This window comes from Periplaneta americana, chromosome 1 (genome assembly GCF_040183065.1).
Source record: "Periplaneta americana isolate PAMFEO1 chromosome 1, P.americana_PAMFEO1_priV1, whole genome shotgun sequence".
Lineage (NCBI taxonomy): Eukaryota > Metazoa > Arthropoda > Insecta > Blattodea > Blattidae > Periplaneta > Periplaneta americana.
Genome location: NC_091117.1, coordinates 102,545,671 through 102,559,993, shown reverse-complemented (window position 1 = coordinate 102,559,993; position 14,323 = coordinate 102,545,671). Strand labels below are relative to the sequence as shown.

At 37.1% G+C, this 14,323-nt stretch overlaps 1 protein-coding gene across 1 annotated transcript in view; it reads left to right on the top strand.

Moving 5' to 3' along the window:
- Positions 1 to 14,323, top strand: part of LOC138698967 (NACHT and WD repeat domain-containing protein 2) — a 487,839-nt gene that overhangs the window by 349,497 nt on the left and 124,019 nt on the right. The window contains exon 19 of the mRNA XM_069825158.1: positions 1,387 to 1,581. Coding sequence (XP_069681259.1) covers positions 1,387 to 1,581 — 195 coding nt within the window. The remainder of the gene's footprint in view (positions 1 to 1,386; positions 1,582 to 14,323) is intronic.

The following is a 14,323-nucleotide window of genomic DNA, read 5'->3' as shown; positions in this document are numbered from 1 at the left end:
GTTGAGTAATGATTAGCATGTCTTCCCAAAAGGCATGATCCCTGTTCTTGTTCATTGTAGAGAGCTTTATTACCTCAATGTGTTCCATTTTCCAGACTGCACAACTGTTAATAATTCGTAATCTCTCTCTCTCTCTCTCTCTTACACTCACTCTCATATAGGCTATGTAGACTGAACCGTAAGTAATGTCATTTATTTCACGGGGTTATTCTTTGAGATATTTCAAAAATAATATTTAATCCAAATTTGCTCGTTATTTCTTTCTTTTCGATATAAGAACTGTTTTGTATGGAACATTTCATAGCGTGTTTTGTGTAATCCATTGATTTAATTCCCAATATGCTCATTTAGTTTAAGACAGCAGTGTTTTACGATAGTAAATGATTGAAAGAATTTTATTTTTCTTCTTTAACACATTTTACTTTTCGTTCTGAAAAGAAATTTTAAAATTTAATATTTGTTGGGATCAAATTTTTGCATATTTAAAGGACAAAACTAAAATTCTTCCAACCACTTATCATGATACACTTCTCTCTTAAATTGACTGAGCACTTCCACTCTTTCAGTTTGGAGGATTGTCTTCTCTCTTGAGCACTTTCATTTCCACTATTTCTGGAGGAGGGTCTTAACTCTCAAGCACTTCCACTTCCACTATTTCATTCTGGAGGAGTGTCTTAACTCTGAAGAACTTCCACTTCCACTATATCATTCTGAAGGAGGGTATTCCACTATTTCATTCTAGAGGAGAGTCTTAAATCTAAAGCACTTTCACTCTTTCAGTCTGGAGGAGGTTCTTGACTCTTGAGCACTTCCACTCTTTCAGTCTTAAGGAGGGTCTTAAATCTGGAGCACTTCCCCTCTTTCAGTCTTAAGGAGGGTCTTAAATCTGGAACACTTCCACTCTTTCGTCCACACCTGTGGAGTAACGGTTAGCGCGTCTAGCCGCGAAACCAGGTGGCCCGGGTTCGATTCCTGGTGGGGGCAAGTTACCTGGTTGAGGTTTTTTCCGGGGTTTTCCCTCAACCCAATAATGAGCAAATGCTGGGTAACTTTCGGTGTTGGACCCCGGACTCATTTCACCGGCATTATCACCGTCATCTCATTGAGACGCTAAATAACCTAAGCTGTTGATAAAGCGTCGTAAAATAACCTACTAAAAAAAAAACTTCCACTCTTTCAGTCTGGAGGAGGATCGTAACTCTGAAGCACTTCCACTGTTTCAGCCTGGAGGAGGGTCTTAAATCTGAAGTACTTCACTCTTTCAGTCTTGAGGAGGGTCTTAACTCTCGAACACTCCCAATCTTTCATTCTTGAGGAGCGTCTTTGAGATTTTTCTGCTCTCTGTTCCTGAAGAGAACTTTCATATTCTTGCTGTTCTTTTTTCAGGTGCAAATTCAACATGCGAGGGCAACTTGAAGAGAATTTTTCCAGCCCTGAAGATTCCAGTGTCTGGCCCTTACTTGACATGGAGTTCAGCACACTGGATACTTACAGACTGCTATTCTGGCGAGGGTCGCTGGATGAACCGGCCCTCCAGCTGCAGACTGTGAATCCGACTCTAGAGCCATTCCACTTCCACAGGTAAGTTACTTGAAATGTTCAGCCATAATCTTATGTATCATTAAGGTGTAACGAAAGTGGACAAATTAGTAATTTAAATTACTTTAAGATGCCAAGTAGACTTCACTGCAGATCTTGACTTATAAATTGAGGACGTAGCTGCAATAAGGGCCCATACTCCAAAATGCTGTTCTGAGATATATAGAATTGAAATTTTTAAAGCAGTGCACTAAATGCACTAACCAATGAATATGAAACTGCCGGATAAGAAGTATTGTGTTTTTTACATAATATAACAGAAAAGCTAAAAGCATTTTTAATCTAATGTCATATATTTAAAGGATAATTTATAAAAGTAATGCATATTATAGACCCCTTTTCTGGAAAACGTACTTTCAATTCAAAAATAAATATAAGCTGTGCGAAGTCTTTGTAAAAATTATTATTATTTATATTTTTATATAAGATACAGCAATATTATTAATAATATTCATTAAGATTTTTAGAACTTGAGATATTTTCCATATAACATAGCAAATAAAGAACATTTCGAAAAGTTAGAAGTGTTTTCAAAACAAAATAACGAATCGTGAATATTTAGTACTTATGAAATTTATTCCACACAAAATAACAAATCACGAACATTTTGAAAAGTTGAAAATGTTTTCAAAACAAAATAAGGAATAGAAGTTTATCGCTCAAGGTAACACACCATAAACATGTTGAGTAGCAATATTTTTCAAACAAGGTAGGACATTATTTTTGTTCATTCCACATCCATATTTTCCACACCATTTCCCTCCTCATCCCTGTCATTACTTTCACTCTCCTCTTCCATAGTCTCAGAAGCTTGGAAAAGAGGCTCATAAAATGAGCGGTTTCCCTCTTGTACATATGTAAATAAGTCTCTGACATCCTTAACTTTACTTTTCTTCAGTGGAACTCGAGACGCTGATTGAAGATTCAGTCTTGGAGGGCAGTTTTTCATGTATGGACATGTTCTACAGATAAAGGACCTATAACATATACTAAAATAAACAGGTTTTCCAGCATTACTGTTCAAAATTTCACAACGAAACTTTGTGCGTATAACAAAGAAACTATGGACAATAGATTTAAACATTCTCCAGAAAAAGGGCCTAAGGGGCTTTTGAGCCCTTTTTGCAGCTTGTCCTCAATTCAAAATAAGAAGTTTAAGTATTTAAGAGGGAGGGGAAATAAATGCATGTTACTTCAGAAACAACTTAATAATTTATGAATTGTTGATAGTGTCACCTTTTCTATATGGTTGTACGTGCTGGACGCTGAATCAAAAACCTAAGAATATGATTTTTTTCTGAGATGGATTCTTGAGGTTCACAGCAGGGAACAACAGTTGAAAGAAAGAAAAATAGGTAAGAGAATAAAGGAGATGTGTTTAATTCATAGTAGAAGATACTAATTAGACAAAATTATTTATAATACATTGATAAAATTCATTATCCAAAATCTCTTTAAAAATATTAAATTGTTAGGGGCCTATGTTTTATTTAATGCCGCTCGCAGCTGCCGAGGTTATATTACCATCGCAGTTGTGCCGGAATTTTGTCCCGCAAGAATTCTTTACATGCCAGTAAATATACTGGCATGAGCCTGTCGCATTTAAGCACACTTAAATGCCATCGACCTGACCCGGGATCGAACCCACAACCTCGGGCATAGAAGGCCAGCGCTATACCAACTCTGACAACCAGGCCGACCAAATCTCTTAAAAGTGAAAGGAGAAGTGAAATAGCAAAATATTACAGTAAGGTACATTTCTGAACAGGCCAGTCAGCCAAACATCTATAGATAACTTATCACAATGTCCACACATGTGGAGTAACGGCTAGTGCGCCTGGCTGCGAAACCAGGTAGCCCAAGTTCGATTCCCGGTCGGGGCAAGTTACCTGGTTGAGGTTTTTCCGGGGTTTTCCCTCAACCCAATATGAGCAAATGCTGGGTAACTTTCGGTGCTGGACCCAGGACTCATTTCACCAGCATTATTACCTTCATCTCATTCAGACGCTAAATAACCTAAGATGTTGATAAAGCGTCGTAAAATAACCCACTAAAATAATAGAAATGAAAATAACTTATCACCATCATCATCATCATCATCATCATCATCATCATCATCATTTTAGCCACCGGCGTGGCTCAATCGGTTAAGGCCCTTGCTTGCCGGTTTTAAGTTGCGCTCGGGCGCGGGTTTGATACTCGCTTGGGCTGATTACCCGGTTGGGCTTTTTCCGAGGTTTTCCCCAACTATATGGTGGATGCCAGGTAATCTATGGCCAATCCTCGGCCTCATCTCGCCAAATACCATCTCCCTATCACCAATCTCATGCTAAATAACCTAGTAGTTGATACAGCGTCGTTAAATAACCAACTAAGAAATAATAATAATCATCATCATCAGTATGAAGCTATCAGGGAATTTAGCTCAATGGCCTACACCTTGAAGTTTCTTCAGGGATTGTCCTCTGCTTAATTTTCTTGTCGACTATTAAATTATGATGTGTGGTAGCACAACTCTGATACACGCTCTGTATGATCAAACCATTGTGTTTATACTGTAACTTTTATCTGCTTTAACCACTACACAACAACAATGTGACTTTTATTCTTAATAATTCATCCTATAACAAGGAGTATTCCACTCAACACAGCAACACAATAGTCATTATTTCACTCCGCACGACGACAATGGCAATACACGACGTGTATTATTGAAAAGAAGAACTATGTACTCCTAATTTCAATTAATGTGCACAATGCACTATGTGCAGAACAAAACTGTCAGTTCTCAGTTCACAGTTCGCTTGCCTTGGCTAGTTCTTCTAACTCACTGTTCAAGTTCACTGCACGTCGAACTCAAGTCTTCCGGATGCGCCGCACCTGCCTAGACACTGCCAAAGTTACGGACTCACTCAAGTTCACTGCACGTCGAACTCAGGTCTTCCGGATGCGTCGCACTCGCCTGGCCACTGATACAGTTACACACTCACTCAAGTTAACTGCACGTCGAACACAGGTCTTCTTGCTCGCTGCTGTCCAAGAAAGACTTGAAGACTGACTGACTTTTTGAAGACCACAAGCGCTTTTATTTATTACACCATAACTTCTGGAATCTTCGGGAGGAATACGCTTCTAGATGTTTCCCATGCTCTCTCCTCTCCGCGCCGTCACCGCAGCCGTCTCTCCTCGCTCTGTACCGCGCTACAGCTCCTACCGAAGCTCGAGTTTCCATTTCCCCGCGCCTTCCTTCTCGCCAGATGCGCGCGCAACTCCCTGACATGACCAGAATATTCCAGCATGGCGCCACAATATTATTAATTTCCTACTACTCATACTGATTTTGTTTTTATTTCTTCTGGAAAAAACGTGGTTTGATTTATCCTGTAATTCAGCAGTGTACAGTTAGTGGTTTTCCACATAAATTTCTTTCCTCTTTCTGTTAGTTTGCATTTATCTTACCGTTTTGACCGTCGCTCCAGCTGTGAAAAATGCGACATTCCTACAAGTAAATGAGTCAAATGTTTCGTACTTTTAAGGAGAATTCTGTATTGTTATGTTGCGTTACGTGTGGTTCAAGTTTACATCAATCATTTAATTTAGTGTTCTGCCCAAGGACAAACCTAGCTTTCTTCAGTCTTTTCTATTTTCAACCTTTTTCTTTGTTTCCTCGTATGATCCATATATCTTAATGTCGTCTATCATCTGATATCTTCTTCTACCTCGAACTCTTCTTCCATTCACTATTTCCTTCCAGTGCATCCTTAAATAGGCAGTTTCTTCTCAGCCAGTGACCCAACCAATTCCTTTTCCTCTTCCTGGTCAGTTTCAGCATCATTCTTTCTTTACCCACTCTTTTCAACACAGCTTCATTTCTTATTATGTCTGTCCACTTCACACGTTCCATTCTTCTCCATATCCACATTTCAAATGCTTCTATTCGCTTCTCTTCACTTCGTCGTAATGTCCATGTTTCTTCGCCATACAATTCCACACACCATACAAAGCACTTCACTAGTCTCTTTCTTAATTCTTTTTCCAGAGGTTCGCAGAAGATGCTCCTTTTTCTATTAAAAGCTTCCTTGGCCAATGCTATCCTCCTTTTGACTTCCTGGCAGCAGCACATGTTATGCTTATAGTACACCCCAAGTATTTGAAGCTGTCCACTTGCTCTACTGTCTCATTTAGAATTCACAAGTTAATCTTCTGTATTTTTCTTCCTATGACCATGCTCTTCGTCTTATTTGCATTTATCTTCATTCCATACTGCTCACAGCTGTTATTTAGCTCCAGTAGCACATCCTTTAGTACCGTATCATTTCTTCTTCTGCTAACAATGCCATATCATCAGCAAATCTTATGCACTTTATTCTTCCTCTTCCTTCTATCACCCCTCCCAAGTTCTGAAAACAGTTCTTTACTAAATCCTCCAAGTAGATGTTGAACAGGGTAGGTGATAAAGGACATCCTTGACTTACTCCTCTCCCAATTTCACTTCCTTCTGACATTTCTTCTTCTATCCTGACTTTTATGCGTTGTTTCATATAAAGATTACTAAACAGTCTTCTCACTTTCCACATATTTACATATTAAGCAATATTTTGTGTACTGCAGTGCAAAAAAAATGTTCATCATTTACTGAAAACCACGCGATTGTGTCAAAGCATGATGACCACGATACTCTTTAGAACTGCAATTATTTGTGTAAACTAAATATGTACGTACAAAGACAGTCGTTGTGGACAGAAAGATGCATATTTCGCAGTAATCTTTTTGTTAACACCATTCCTAACGCTTTGTACACATATTTATATTTTACATAACCTCCAAGAACTTCTTCATCTAAATTGGAGTAAATTATTGCTAGATGTCAAAGAACATATCCAGCAACTATTTGAAACGAATGAGTACTATTGTTAATGTGAAGTTTGAAGATAAAGGTTTCCTCTTAGACGCCGTAAAGGAGGACCTCATTAATGGTCGTCATTTTTGTGTGCGGCATCATTCGAAGTAGTGTGTGTATGTGTGTGTGTGTGTGTTTAAAAAAAAGAAGATTAATTTACATAACTTCCTCAGTTATGCAGTTATGTAGGTTCCAATTATCACGAGGTGATATGTTATACAGTACTAATATTGATCAAGTTAGGCTTATACTAGTGAAATTCAAGAGCATGATAACGAAGGATAAGATTGTGAGAAACAGAAGGTTGCTAGGGAACACTTCCATCAGAATGGGCAATGATTAGAGTTATGAAGTAAGGAGTAGAAGAGGGTTTTGGTCCCTTTCCTGAAAGAAGCTAGGAAAAGTGGTCAGTTTGCAAAACTGTGTAGAGACAAATTGAAGATTAACAATTTGATCTTCAGTGTATAAGAATCTCTCGAAAGCATTAAGGAGCCGGAAGTAGATACGGAAGAAATGGAGAGGAATAGAAGAGCCCTGAAGGAGAAAATTAGGGGATTAATGTATTAGTGTCGAGGAGCATTGGAAATGATATCAGCTTGGATAACATTAATGAAAATAGCAAGGTAAGCACGACACGGAGTTTATCAGACAGACATGGAATGCGGAAAGAAGCAACTTTAAGCTATCGAGAGAAGCCTACGACGTTATCTAAGGAGGAAATATCAACACGTAGCGGAAATCTACAAACAAGTCAAAATTCCTGCAATCAGCATTTTGAGGCGATTCCAAAGCGAGTACGTGAGTTGTGGAGTCAGAGAAAAACAACGACAAAGCAAACGAAATAAAATGGAACGGATCAGGGAGCAGTGATGAAGGAATAAAAGTGAATAGTAAAAAGAAACATTATATGATTTAAGAAGTTGGTGTAGTGGGGAAGTAGTGGGGAAAAATACAAGAAAATATTAACGGGGGGGGGGACAAGGATATCAATAAGAAGTGAATGAAGTGAGGGGAGTATATAAGTGTGGGGGTCAGTAATGGAGAAGTAGGGAAATATAGACAGATAGGCTGGTGAACTAGAGGTGACAAGATACATTTAAAGAGGACATAAGTGGAAGAGAGAATGAATTAAATTATGACTTGCATACATTTGCTATGTAATAAGGTGGGATGGCACTTTATATAAAATATGTGAAGTTCCATCTCATCGGAAGTAAGTGCTCAACGACAAATATATATATATATATATATATATATATATATATATATATATATATATATATATATATATATATATCATATGCAGTACTAATACAATTATTAAAATTCTTAATGTATATAATTATCGTTCCTTTTTTATCTTTCTTTCTTTTTCTGGACTTGGAGCTCCATGCTTTTCATGACTTCGCATGAAATGGTGTGTTCAGCACTGCGCTCGACTGCCTTCACCCCTAGGAAAGACCTGGTACTTGTTTTCTTCCTAATCGCGGCTACTTGACTTCGTAATTCACTCATATGAAGCTAGTTGTATAGACCAATTTACCGACAAAGACGTTGTTCAGGGTGAACAATGGGAGAATGGTCCATACTATATCCGTGATGAGACGAGACGAGATGATGAAGATTTGTTTGCATGCCACAGGGAAACCAGAACTCTCGGAGAAAACTCCTGTATTACGTGACCGGGCTTGTCCAATACAAGTTATAATTCGGGGGTACGCCGGGAATCGAATTCGGGTCCACAGAATTATAAGGTAATAATATAAATACAACTCTACTGCATTTTTACCAAGGGCTATGCCGCATGTTTTGTACGCGATCTGAATTTTGATTTGTTGCATAGATTACAATGAATGACACTATAGAACTGCCCAGTGCTATAGGTCCAAATTTCTCGCAATTAATTCAGGTAGCACGCAGAAGTATCAAACTGTTCATCGCCTCTAGATTCTAGATATAAAGAATGGATGAGTAAATAAATGGCTGCAGTCCATAAGCGCAAATACATCTTTAATGAGAGCTCAAAAGAGCGAAAATAACAGAGCAAAAGCGCGAAAACTTTAGGTGCAATACAGAACTCATAAAAGCCAACTGATCAGGATATAAAGAGGTGTGTCCATTTAGTGAGTTGTGATGCAAACTTTAGTTGCAATCATTGAGCACTGTAAAGCCAGGCGCGCACCTACCGGAATTGATCCGTACGCTGAGTTCGGATTTTTACTCTTTGCATTATTTTAAACCGAACATCGCTCATTTCGCCGTATTTCCTCTGTTCGCATGACTGGATTCTGATCAGAATTCTTGCCAGAGAATTCTAAACGAATTTCCGTACGGTCCAAGATCGAAATATAGAATGTCATCGCAAATTATATCGATTGCCAGGCCTCCAATTGCGGTAATATTGAAGGTATATGTTATTTTATTAAGTTCAACAGTATGAAGAGCTTTATGAAATTAGAATTAAAGCAATATAAAATGCAAAAAGAACATATGGGATAAGACTGAGAAAATACTAAATTAATCAGATAGGCCTATGTCCTTAATAGTTTAAGTTACAGAGCTATTCATTTTATTTCCAGATTCAGTTCAGAACACTACAATGAAATAATGTGTTCTAGCGGTAAATTACAACACTATTTGATTATTCATTCGAAAATGCGGACAATGAGAGATACTATAATAAAAATTCCAACACAACGAACTAATTTTTTCCGGTAAGTGAGCGCCTAACACGTAATGTTTGCTCCCTCATCCCCTTCCACTACTCCCTGCATGACAGAGGGACGTAAGTATTTGTGGCGCTTGTACCTTCCCAATGTTTATATCGAAGTCATGTTATTCCGTATCGATTGTGAAGAAAAGAACTTTCCATTCGCAATGGGAGAAGAAATTTTGGTTTCTGAGTATGAAGGAAATATTAAATGCCTCTTTGCCGGAAGGTTGTACGTGGTTTTTCCAAATCAGTATAAAACGCCATTATACTGCCTGTCACTCCCAAAATTCTTATTTAAAGGGTAAGCTCTACCTGCGGTATTATTATTATTAGTATTATTATTATTATTATTATTATTATTATTATTATTATTATTATTATTTTTAGCTTATTATTATTAACATCATTATCACTATTATTAGAGTTACTTTGCCTTCTCCTTACAATCTATATACCTATGCGTCAACCTATAAGAGTGAGCATTTTTTTACATTGTGAAATCAAAATATTGGGCAAGAACCTTTTAGCACAATTACGTGTGGCTTTTCAGATATAACATCAGATTTTGAAGTTGTTTTTGCTCGAGTCGATGAAGAAGAATAGGAAACAATAATGGTTGAACATAATATTACTTATTATTTACACCAGTGGCGGTTCCTCATGGAATAGCTAGAGAGAACAAGCTTTTCCCTTCCTCCCTGCCTTCTTAATTGAGAGAGTGAGATATATTTTACTCTAAAGGATAGACCTACTTGCAGTTTTCGAAAAGTGAAAACAGCTGTCCTTAGCAGGCTTATTGCAGTAAAGTGAAAACGACTCGAGCCCTTCTCGTCTGCTGTGCGTGATGTGGTGAGTGGGAGTCGCAACAAAATGAAGTTTTCTCCGAAGCAGGCTCGAGCGGACACGAACTTACCCGAGTATTGCTGGAAGCTGTAGAAGTTATACCTCGCGGAGTATTGAGAAGTGTGGAATATACTGTTTCATCAAGCTAAGTTATTTATATACAGTAGTGATATTTCGGAAAACAATTAAGTTCGAAGGGTTTTTCGTGTGATATAATATTGTGTGTGAAATTATACAATAGTTCTTTAAAAAATCCGAACGATTTACGCATTTACGACCTGAGTTAAATCTGTCTAAATAATGGCAACGGAACAGGTGAATCGTGCCTGTTCCAACTTCAACGAGACCGAGCGCGAGCGCCCCGATGCGAACCAAGACGAGTGTTGTGTTATCGATCAGCTGAAGTCGAGAACGTGTAGTTCGATTACTTTTGGTGAGAAAAGCACTGTTATTTTAAATGGCAAACCTTCTCCACTCCTTACAGAACTTAAAACTAAAATAAAATCTTGTACAAGGCATTTTCAAAGTAGTTACTATAATTCTGTGAAATGGTTGACTGGGTGCTCGTCAAGTGGTAAATTGTATTGTTGGCCATGTTTATTGTTTGTTACCAAAAAAGGAGTTTGGAATGACTCAGGATTCAGTTACGAGAATCTACACCCAATTGGATGAACAACTACGTTATAATATAATTTTACATAATGAAAATGTAAAAAAGAATAGACAAATTCTAGAACGTCTCATTAATGCCACATGTTTTTTAGCAAAGCAGGAATTGGCATTTAGAGGGCATGTTGAGAGCAGCAAGTCATTGAACAAAGGGAACTACTTTGAGCTGCTTAATTTGATTGCTGAATATGACGAGAGATTTGCAAACAATTTGTCGACAGCAACTACTTTTGCCAGAACTTCCAATAAAATTCAGAATGGCCTAATTAATTCTGTAGCAGATGTAATGTTAGACGAAATAGGACGTGCAATTTCCAATACTCCCTTTGTTGCAAAGTTACTTGACGAAACAACAGATATTTCAAATAAGTCACAACTTTCAACTATGTTCAGATACGTAACGAAAAGTGGGAAGATTGAAGAGCGATTTTTAGGATGTTTCAGAACGGCCCCGAGGTTCACTCAGCCTCCTATAAAATTGAGTACCGGGTCTTTCCCGGGGGTAAAAGGCGGTCAGAGCGTGGTGCCGACCACACCACCTCATTCTAGTGCCGAGGTCATGGAAAGCATGGGGCTCTACCTCCATGCCCCCCCAAGTGCCTTCGTGGCATGTTACGGGGATACCTTTTACCTTTTACCTTTTTACTGATATTAGTCAAAATCGAACGGCTGCAGCTTTGGCAGATCACGTGTTTAAATGTCTTGCTAAATATGATATTGGCCCGAACAAAATTGTTGCGCAGACTTATGATGGTGCTTCGGCTTGCAAACTAGAGTACGACAAAAATATTCCAACGCAAGGTTTGTGCATTGTTTCGCACACGGACTTAACCTCGTTCTTTCGCAAACAATGAACAATATAAAACAATGTAAAATATTTTTCAAGACTTTGTATGGACTAGCAGCATTTTTTTCAAAATCATCAAAGAGATCTCATGTCCTGGTTAAGGAAGTAAAGAAACGACTACCAAAAGTTGCACTCACTAGGTGGAATTATAGTTCTCGGATTATCCAAAGAGTTTATGAAAATCGAGAGAGTTTAGAGAATTTGTTTCAGAGTATTGTGGACGATCCTGATGAAATGGACACTGAAACTTTTATCACATCTCGAGGATTTATGGCTTCAATTCAAGATTTTAATTTCATATTTCTCTTAACAGTTTTTAATGATCTTTTCTCAATCACCGATACTTTGTTTGAGATTTTGAAAATAAATCAATGGATATCAGTTACTGTTTGGATAGAGTAAGTGAGTTCAGAGAAATTATCAAAAACAGGAGGGACAATTTCGACATGTTTTGGGAACATCTGAGAAATGATCATGAACGTCCATCAAAAATTAAAAAAAAAATGATGATCTTGATGCAAAGACAAATTATTTGCGTTTGTACAACGAAATAATAAATAACATTTCACACCAACTTGCAGAAAGATTTCAACACTTAGGGAAGCTTAAATTTCTTGAGCTCCTGAACTTCAAAAAACGGATTATATATAAAAAAAAATATTTCCCTGATAGCGCATTCCAGTCTTTAAAATACGAGTATGGTGAGCATTTCGATTTTCCCGGGTTGAGGAGCGAACTAATAGCAGCCTATAATATAGAAGAATTCAATGAAAAAAGTGTAATACAAACAATTTCATTTCTGAAACAAACAGACCTTGCTGAAGATGGTTTCCCGAACTGTATAAACTGTGTTGTCTAATTTCAACAATTCCAGCTTCTAGTGCTAGTGTGGAACGATCATTTTCTACTTTGAAAAGAGTCAAAACTTACTCTAGGAACACTCAAACTGAGGAACGGGAACGACTGTCAAATTTGTGCTTGATTTCTATTGAAAAAGATTTTCTGGCTTGTCTCAGAAAGGAAGATAGTTTCCACATTAAGGTTATTAACAATTTTTTAAAACAAGAAAGGAGAAAGTAGTTGGAGAATAAATAAATAACTAATTCAGGTATGCTTGATAAAGTTAACAATTTTTAATATAGGTTTATGTCTTTTTAGTTAACGATATTACATATTTAGGCCTAATAATAATAATAATAATAATAATAATAATAATAATAATAATAATAATAATAATACTATAATACCATTAATTTGTTTTATATTAACATATTCCTTTTCTGATTAAGTTGTAAAGAAAGTAAAAAAAATGGGTAATGTTGCTAAAATATAATACAGATTGTTCCTATTATTATTATTATTATTATTATTATTATTATTATTATTATTAGTGTTGTTTATGGCCTGTTTTCCTTGGAAAAATAGCACCGCACGCCACTGATTTACATATATATATATATAAATTATATTTTTTGCAGTGAAATACTGATTGAACTGATATAGGAACGACGTAATTATTAATTAGTTAATAATAGTTCATTAGTATATCAAATGCTATATAAGACTAACACATTAGCTCAATGAAGAGGGTAACGTGCATTATATTAATTTTTAACATGTATTATGTTCATTTTCGAACATGTATTGATTCTGTTATATTAAAAAAGTAACTGTAGGAAAATATTTTATGTAATAATTTTGTGTGTATATATATATATATATATATATATATATATATATATATATATATAAGGGGCTTAGAACAAAAAGCAGGTAAGTGACATTATTAAAAAAAATGAGGCAAGTGCGTCTTGTGATAGCCCAAAAGGATGTTTCTTTGTGATAAAATCAGGTAAGTGATCACACTTTGGAGTGCTGCTATATGGACATCATTTCACCAAACTAGTGTATAATATTTCATTGCATGTAGAGCTTTAACTGTAATCTCCTCAAAACTAGGTTGCCGTCACTTGCCTGCTTTTTGTTCTAAGCCCCTCATATAATATTATCTATGTTGATAAGCCGATAAATAAACAGCCATTGGTAGCAGCTAAATGAAGTAATCCACCACTGCCTCACTTTGTGATTCGTATCAGTTACCCTTCCATCCCCACTCCTCAAATGTAGACTGAAGTACTGCGGGCTTCATTCAACAGTGATTCGGCGCTAACTCTTGCTTTGGACACTCCTGATATTGGGTTAAAACGTGTGGCCCACCATTTTTAGAAACTGCAGTCTGGTTATATTTGTATTTGTATAATCATTCCAGACTTTCTTGACGAACTGTTTTCTTGCTCTTTGCTGTATTCTTATGACCCGTGATCATTGCAATTTCATCTTCAAGTAAATTTCCGACTGTAAGTCATTTAATGCGTTTGTAAGAGTACGGGGAGATGCGAGACATGGAAGAAGTCTTTCAGATGCTTTTGATATGACTGCTGCATATTTGTGCGAGGAGAGTTTGACGAAGGCTCAGTCCACAACTCGGGTGGAAATCTGCAAATACCTGTTTGAATGTACGAGTATGTGTTTAGTACAAAATCGGAAAATTGGGATGCTTTTTGATGAGTAGGAGCTATGCAAATAAACACTGAAACAGCCACTGGCGTAGCTCAGTCGACTAAGGCGCTTTCCTGCCAATCAGGAGTTGCGCTCGGACGTGGGTTCGATTTCCACTTGCTCTGATTACCTGTTTGGGTTGTTTCCGAGGTTTTCCCCAACCGTAAGGCGAATGTCAGGTAAGCTATGGCGA